General features: G+C 31.0%; 1 protein-coding gene across 2 annotated transcripts; it reads right to left on the bottom strand.

Annotated features, from left to right (window-relative positions):
* Positions 1 to 3,774: 3,774 nt before the first annotated feature.
* On the bottom strand, positions 3,775 to 6,300 carry LOC113849773 (cytochrome b561 and DOMON domain-containing protein At3g25290-like). Of its 2 annotated transcripts, XR_003502139.1 has the most exons (4): positions 5,500 to 6,261; positions 4,605 to 4,859; positions 4,064 to 4,429; positions 3,775 to 3,946 (listed from the first exon to the last, which is right to left on the bottom strand). XR_003502139.1 is itself a non-coding variant. In XM_027479932.1 (3 exons), exons 1-3 carry the CDS (start codon positions 6,127 to 6,129, stop codon positions 4,118 to 4,120), a joined length of 1,197 nt encoding a protein of 398 aa, XP_027335733.1. In that variant the 5' UTR covers positions 6,130 to 6,300; the 3' UTR covers positions 3,780 to 4,117. The 2 variants fall into 2 exon arrangements, 1 of the variants encoding a protein (XP_027335733.1); XM_027479932.1 differs by having other exon boundaries at positions 3,780 to 4,429; positions 5,500 to 6,300.
* Positions 6,301 to 9,044: the final 2,744 nt, after the last annotated feature.

Below are 9,044 nucleotides of genomic sequence, written 5' to 3'. Positions count from 1 at the left end.
CCAAGGTAAAAAGTACTTTATATATCAAGTATTTTTTAAACTAGTATAAAAATTACTTTTTATATTGGTTATTTTTGAAACTGTCTAAAAAATAATTTAAATATAATTTTTTACATCAGTTATTTTTTAAACCTATATAAAATGTCACTTTCTAGATCAATTATTTTATAATTGATATAAAATCAATTCAAAATGTAACACAAATTAGGTATGACAAACACAAACTCTTATCTTACTTACATTATCAAACTTCTGTTATTATTGTTGGCGTATCATTGACAAACACTAGCTTTTTTTAAGTAAAAACAGGTAAATGATTTTATCTTGTTTCACTCTATATTTTCTTCTTTATTAACCCATTGGTATATGACATTAATGAATATTGCATAATTTTCATTTACAGACTCAATAAAAATTAAATCATAAGTAAATATTTATGGACATTGATGACGATAATTGCATATTTTTCTTTTATAAAATCAAAGAATATTAAATTTTGAGTAAATATTAACTAACATTTACTCTATTGATAACATTAGTAAACATTAACAGAATTGAAATATGTTTGCTAAATTGTTGGACAAACATCAACGAGAAAAATACTTTTTAGATTAGTTGTTTATAACTAATGTAAAAAGCGACATTTTTTACTTCGATTGTTACAATTGAAGTAAAATATCCTGACATTCTTCATAGGTTGTATCTGTATTAGTTCTTTAACTAATGTTAAATGTTGTTTTTAATTGATGTTAAAATTGATTTTGCTCTAGTGAATGAAGAGAAGAAGAAAGAGAAAAAAAGAAAAAAGGATGAAGGTTTAAAGGAGGAAGGTAAAGTTAAAGGAAAAAAGGGAGATGAACAAAAAGTTTTAATAAAGTTAATATTTTTTTTTAAAAAAAATTGGTTAAAATATTTTTTCTTAAATTAAAAGACAGCTAAAACAAGAAAAAGTTAGAGAAGTAAATAAAAAAACCTAGTAAACCAAAAATTTGGTCAAACTAGTAGAAGATAAAAAAAAATTATTTAAGTATCTATTTTTATTTTTACCTTATAAAATATGTAATATAATTAGTTTATGCTCAACAGCAACCGTATCTTATTCCACTAAGTAAAATTTACTACATGGATCATACCAACACTGTTAAAATCAATTAAAAACTAAATTTTTAGAGATCTAATTAATTAAAATATCTCTTGTAATAACTTCACTTAACGTTCTTTTGAGTCTCTGCAACTTTTTTTTATTGAATTAAGAGTCATGCAATCTACTCTTCTTACTAGTGTTTCTGAATATTTTCTCTGTATTTGACTAAATCATCTATGACGATTTCAATCATCTTGTTCAGTACATGTGTTATTTCAATATTCTCTCATATTTTGTCTTTACTTGCATATTCATTCATTAACTTTACCATTAGCATTTTTTTAACTCTCACTTTTTTTTCATGTTATTCTTTTAAGTTGAGACATTCATTCAAATTTTATTTTTTTAATTTATCTTTTATAGCTTTATATTAGTCTATACATAATAGTCAGTCTAATTTTAAACATATTATTATTAATTATAAGAAATACATTTTTAAAAGAAATTATAGTTTTCCTAAAATTATTATTATTTTATATAAAATTATTTTAATCCTTATATAAGGAATTCCTGAGGAAACATCAATCCTTTACTAAATTGATATCATTGGGCTAGTTCTGCCCTTTGGGATATTCTTCCCTTTAGTTTGTGAAAATAGTCCCGTCGACTGTTCTCATTTTTAATTTATAATTTTATAAAAATATCATTTTAATCTTTAATTTTTTTTAAGAACTTCTAATTTAGTTGTTTTTATTACCATTTTACATTAAAAGTTAAAATAAATATCATTTTATAAAATTAATTTTGAAAATTAAAATTTCACTAAAATCATAAATTAAAGCAATAAATATTTATTATTTCAAAAATTAAATGAGTATTTAATCAATTTAAACATATCCCCTCGTTTAAAACGAACGGATTGCATCCAAGTGGATCAGTGCCACATGCCGCAGGCAAATGTCATGATCACAGTGATGAGCACGGTCCACTTAAATTTGTTTTCTAACTCCAACTAGGATGATCCCACCTAACCTAACCGTAACACTTGCTAGGATTTCTTTGCTTCTAAATTTATCTTCTTTCCCTGCCACAAAAAATAAAAATAAAAAATAAAAAGGAAAAAAAATCCTTATTCTCTCTTTCTCTGTCTTGTACCCCTAACAAAATTTGAAATTCCATGTCCAACCAACCACCTAACAGTAAAACTCTATTCAAAGATGGAATGTTTCATAGGGTTTAATCACATGAGTGGGTTGACTAAACAAGAAGTATCAAATGACAGCCATCTTTCCTTACTTTATTTATTTATTGATATTTGATAAACACCAAGTCTCTTTATTTGAATTTCATCTTTGTGTTGATTAGTTTTCTAAATCCATTTTCAAATAAGGAGGATGAAATGCATGCATGCATGATGCATCACATCGCATGGGAATCTCATAAAACAAAGCTATGATTCAAGGAAAAGCAACAAAAGCAGGAATTAAGAAAGTGAAAGCATTAGTTGTGGGGATAAGGGTGCTATGAACATTGCATGCCGTGAGGGACCATAGCTTTAGGGGTGTTAAAGAAATCAAATTGGTCCTCAATTAAAATATGGGTTGGTAAATAACGTTAAGCAAAAATTTTACGTTAAGCAAAAGTGCGGCTTTTGCTGTCAATTAACTAATAAAGGGCTCCCTCAAAATCTGACATAGCCAATGAAGTATTTCCACCTTCATAACTTCCGACAACTTAAAAGAAAATTAGTTGACAATTTGAATTAGAACTGTGGCTTTTTAGCTTCGCATAATGCATTCTTTAGCGTAACAAAGTATGTGAAATTATTGCCGAGATTTATGACTGATTAGTCCATTTAGCATCATGAGCTATCTGATACATGGTGGAAGTCACTATCACATAGGTCCTGCCTTTCCCAATTTAAACCTTAAGTTATTAATATTAGGGAAAAAGAAATTCCACACGCTTTTGAGGTGTATCCATTTTGTTAAGTAAGAGATACGAATGAATGAGAGAACGAAATAAGAATAACAAAGATAGAAAGAAAATGAGAAAAATAAAATAAAATTGTTTCAATTGTTAGAGTAATTTTAATCCTATAATTCATTTTAATTCTACAATTATACAATATGAAGAATCACGATTGCTCGCACATAAATTCTAAATAAGTCAATTTTAGTGGTATAATTAATCACGATGCATTTACTTACTAGTAAAATTAATTTATGCAACTCCCTTTAATGTTGCCCTATTAGCTCTTGTGAATACAGTAGAACAAACATCAGTAATATTAAAAACAACACAGCCTGTGGGTTAAGAAAGAAGAATCACGATTGACAACTGGTCCAGATTCTATGCTGAAGAGTGCTAGAACCAATGAGGCAATAGCTACATTGGCACATCTTGATATCACAACGACTATTACATCAATCACAAATTTAGAGATTACCATTTTGGAACCTTCCCAAGCGGTTGATTGTGATATTATCTAGTTTTAGCATAAATAAGAGACAACCTGTTCAGTTACGGCCTTGTTTGGCTTGCCAGCTTAGCTGGATAAAGTTCGGATGAGAGTTGTAATTGTATCCTAAGCCATTTGCAAAAGGGATCAATGAAATTCAGCACAATTGGGTTCATCGTTGTTGTCTTGTGCCTATCAAAGAATATTTTGCGTATTGAAATGGGAAACTGGCTTCCATACCGCAAGCAAAGACAAATTGCTGAGAAGAAGTATTCATTATTACAATAATTGAACCCTAAAATAGGATAAAGAAACACCCGCATGCAAAGAAAGCATGCTGCTTAATTCTCCTGTGAAAAACTTCCCATCCCAATACACAAGCATGGTAGAAGGTTTCAGACCTAATTACAGAGAGAATGAATCATCTATATTCACTATGCAAGCATTATACAAAAATATGTATAAATAGAAAAAAAGGATGAAAAAGAGGAAAAGGGGAAGCTGTAGAACATATCCACCTGATTACAAAATCAGAGTATGCTCTGAAAACCTAAGCCAAATGAGCCACTTGATTACATATTAAGGGGCTGTTGCCTGTTTTGTCCACTGTTGTATCCATCATAAGGTTTGGTGGACTTGTTAGACTTTCTCTTCAAGACAACAATCCATGTGACCACTTCCAAAAACAAAGCAACTGCAGCCAGTGCAATAATCACCGCAATGTAAGTTGATTTCCATTTCTTATCAGGATGCAAGATGTCAAAGCCCCTGAATATGTTGATAATTCCCAGGATAATTATGGAGTATCCAACGCTGTGATGATAGATATTCCATAAATACCGATATTTGTGATCCTTCTTTGGCCTGATGAACAAAGCAAATATCTGCGAAAAAACCAGACAGAGAGGGATACAACAAATTAACAGTCTCAAATTTTATATACATCTAGATGTGTGGATTTTTCTCATTTTCTCGTTCTTTTCCCTTATTGTTTCTTGGATTACGAACTGACAAATATGTTTGGATTGAAATTGAAGAATATTAGACATGTTTTAGTACCTGTAGAGTGGCAAAACAAAAGAGGGTAATGCCAATGTTGCGATGACCACTGAATTCAATCCCCTCTGATTCGCTTCCAAGTTTCATACCAGTTCCCCAACCAGCAACCCCAATGGCATAAGCAGATAGCTGGCACCCAACATGAAGATAGAACCAAGCAGGATCTGCAGACGGAAAAACCCTCAGGTACCTTGCTATGATCACTCCAAGGGGGAAAAGCACACCCCAACTCACGGCATTTAGAACTCCATGAATCTGCATCAAAGAAAATCATAATTAACGTTCTCTCATGAAGTTAAAACAACCTAAGATCAGTCAAATAAAACTCTAAGAAGAACATGTTTGTCAGTTCCATGAATTCTACCCAACCCAATGCGAAACACAATTTAGATTTTAATCTTCCATTTTCACATCAAATTGAATCCTTCTTCTGACCCTGCTCAAACGAATCACACTATTCTTTCCCCCAAAAGATCTCAATTCATCCGCAAGTCACATCAGGTCAACAAAACAATTTCTTCAACACCCAAAATGAACCAGTCAATAAACTAACTCGCCTTTGGAATGAAAACGTAAACAAACCAGTGAAACAGGGCCAAAATGAGTTTTTTTCCCCTGAAATATTAAAAGAAAAATCTGTCTAAACCTAAACTCACATGCTTCTTCAACGAAACAAGTGAATTAAACACACACACACACAAAACATACCCGTTTTCCGAAATCACAAAAACCAATAAAAAAAAAACAGAGCAAAAAGACATATCTTTCTTCCCCGTAAAACCACGAAAACCAATAATAATAATAATAAAAAAAACAAAGCGACTTCCTAGACATAAAAACAACAAACACCCAATATCCAAAACCACGAATTTTTTTCTTTTGAAAAAAAGCTCACATTTTTCTTCTTGGTGATTGAGTCGACGGCACCCCCACCAGAGCTCTGTCCACCACCGCTATTCAAGTTAAGCGTCCCCTTGGAATTCAAATTGGCAGCACCAAAATCATGCTTATCCAATCTCCCAGCGGTGACAGAGGGTCCCACTTGCCACACATGGTTCAAACTCTCAACCTTCTCTGCCACCTTAACGGTGGCGAAAATCCTCATCACCCCACCCACCTCTTCACCCCTCATATCCCACACCTCAAACGACAGCTTCCCAGGAACAATGGCACTGTAAGACTTAAGGTCAAACGTTTTCACTGTCATTGCACCGTCGCTCTTAAACGCCACCAGCACCTGCGCCCCCACCATGCCCGAACCCGTTGGATTGATTCCCCACGACACCCATCCTCCCGGACTCGGCGGCGCCGCCACGAACGCCACCGAGAGGGTGGCGTTAGCGGCATCATGAGTCCAGTGGAGGAAGGAATTGAGTACGGGGAGGTCCACGCAGTTTGAGTAGAGCCTGTTTGTGTTGTCCGTTACCTTTTGGGTTGTGCAGGTAAGAGACGAGGCTGTGGTGGCGAAGAGAGCGAGGAGAAGGAGGAATGTGGGCATTGATGGGGAAGGCGATGGTGACGCCATTTTGGTGTTGAGGGTGATGAACAAAAAAATGAAAGAGAAGAGGGTGGAGAGAAAAAGAACTGGTTTGCACTAGTGTTTCTGTTTGCCTTTGTAGGGAAGTTGAGTTGGTGATGTTAATAATTGTGAGGTCGGAATTTGAGGGAAAGCGAAGAACTCGGAATAACAATGCATAAATACAGAGAGAAACTGAATTGATTTGTTTTTCTAGCGCGTGTTAACGCATGTTAAAAAATTAATAAATAACATTTTTATTAAAAGCTCTAATGTTGGATATTATTAATCTATTAAATTTTATAATTTTTAATATAAATTTATTATATTTAAATTTCTATTGTATCTTTTTAAATGCATATTTAAAAAGTTAAAAATTAATTACATATATCCCCTCTTTGTAGGTTTTCCTTCTCTAAAAATATAATTGAATTTAGAGTGTTTTATTGTAATTATTTTCTATTATTATTTTTGTAAAATTATTTAATAATTATTTTTTAATTAATATGCATTTGATTGAAGAGTATGTAATTTTTTTAAAGATAATATAATAAATAAAGAATGTAATACATAATTAAATGATAAATTTAGAAATCTATATATTCTATTAATTTTTTAGTAAAATCTTAAATGTCAAAAGAAGAAAAAATAGAATGAGTATAACAATTTTTATTATAAATTCAATGAATTTATATAAATCTTATTATCCAAAATGGTCATTTCTTGAAATACAGGCAAACACTAGAGTTGGAATTCTTTTTAACAATATCTTCTTGTATACGTAAATGTAATAATCAAATTGAAGATTATTTGCTTGAGCTTTGAGTTACTTCACCTAAATTAACATACATTAAATAAAATGTTGTATGATGAAGAATTTGTTTTAAAATTAAATATGGTAAGTTTATTATTACTTATCTTTACGGTTTTTGGTTTGTGTTGAACTCGACCATTTATCCAAAATTTGTAAAAGGATTTACATCAATTTTTAGTAAAAATATTCCTTGAAAAAGGTTCAAACAAATAAAAAAGAAATAAAACGAACGCTTTTAAAAAAGAATAGGATTCAACAAAATAGTATTTTGAGGTTAAGAAAGAGCAACGTTCTTAGTTGATTTCAATAATGGCATCCCCCTGGCCTGTATTCTTAAATGCCATTAATGCTCTATTTTCCTTATTCCGCCTCAATTTTCTAAATATGCTTGATGCTATAGCCACTAGTCATGGTCCAGGATCAACAGCTGGAAATAATGATAAAAGTAACAATGTTGCTTCTATGCGTGGAGTATGTCATAAGGAATTGAGGAAGATATCGATGACCATGCATTAATTCCAAGTTCTTCAAATTAGGAAACCAAATAAACTAAAGATGACGAAATTTAAAAGTAGAGCTAAGACAGTTGTTACGTTGTAGGACCTGCGTTCAATTTTGCTACTTGGGAAAATATATTCTTTACACTTTTACAGTCAAACTTCAAACAGTAAAGATGAAGAAAGTGTTTTTCAATTATTATAACTAAACCGGAATTAATTTTCATGTTTAATGATATTTTTAATACTTAAAAAAACTCTCAGACACAGACTTCTTGACTTTAATAGGCAAATTTAAAACATAAGTTAATATAAATACAAATTATTGAAATAAACAAAAAGAAACAGTAAAAACATTGTAGAACGCAAAACTAAATGCACTAGAGAAAAAAAAAGAGATTTTTTTAAAATGTAACAAATAACTTTATTTAATTGTATTATTTATAATATTTTTATTGTATATTATTTATGATTTTTTTATTGCAACTTTTAAATTTGCATGTCACTAAGTAAATTATGTATATCCTTCTTTAAAACAGCCGTATGTATGTTTGAATCATAAAAAATTAAGTTCAAATTATCATAACTTAATTTATCCAAATACATAAGTTTTTTAAAGTATAAAATTTGTAAAACTGTGATAATCTCTCTCAAAATAAAAATCGTCACAGCCTCTCACACTTACTAAAAAGTGTCGCACTATTAAGCGAAAGAAAAGAAGAGACTCAGGAGAGAATAAAAGCTCATGAGGTAGGGGTGAATGAATGTTTAGAAAATCATGTGTCAAGTCTAACTAACGAGTACGGATATATCCAACGTACGTAGCATGTCAAACAGTTTGGACTTTGGTCAACCACTTTCGTCCGCATATTGGAAGACCACAACGGAACAATTTTTCCTTCAACTACGTTAATATATCATAAGTGTTGTTGTTCTCATTGTTTAAATTGGAAAAAAAAAATTTTATTCAAAGGGATTAAAAGCTCAAAAGCCACAAACAATTTTCTTAGAATATCACTTGCTAAAAGTATCTAGACTTAGAAACAAGAGAAAAAAAAAGGAAATAACTTCTCAAAAATAGTATAAGGAGACAATTACTTAGGACTTATTTTGACAAGTTTGTCTGTACATTGATTAGTTTTTCAATAAATGTGACCAACTCTAATAAATTTTAAAGCATCTCTAATATTACAAATGAAAAACAATAGAAGATAAGATGAATTATAGATATTTAAAATAAATTCAACAGTTTTTTTTTTTTAAACACTTTCGATTTAAATGGTCTAGATATTTCTATGAGTAGCCAATTGAACATATAAATAAATACTCTAGAGTATCGTAGTAAGAGGAGAACAATAGGTAAGGTTGTTGTAAAAATCAGCAACAAACTAGCTTTGACTGTTCCATCAAGCTTCCATAAACTAAAACTCCTTGAATTTGAAAAACTGCTCCATCAATATTAAGCTTGAGCTGACTAGCAAAAGAGGGAAGCCATCTCACAAAAATTGGACTAGCCACTAAACTAGAAAGATATGTGGACCTGTTCTTACAACAATCAAAGAAATAATAAGAATCACATATAGCTTTATGAGCTAACACTATAGGCTGAATGG

This window comes from Abrus precatorius, unplaced genomic scaffold (assembly GCF_003935025.1).
Source record: "Abrus precatorius isolate BTA unplaced genomic scaffold, Abrus_2018 Scaffold9, whole genome shotgun sequence".
Lineage (NCBI taxonomy): Eukaryota > Viridiplantae > Streptophyta > Magnoliopsida > Fabales > Fabaceae > Abrus > Abrus precatorius.
Note: the sequence above shows the minus strand (reverse complement) of the source record. Positions and strands in the feature narration are given on the sequence as shown.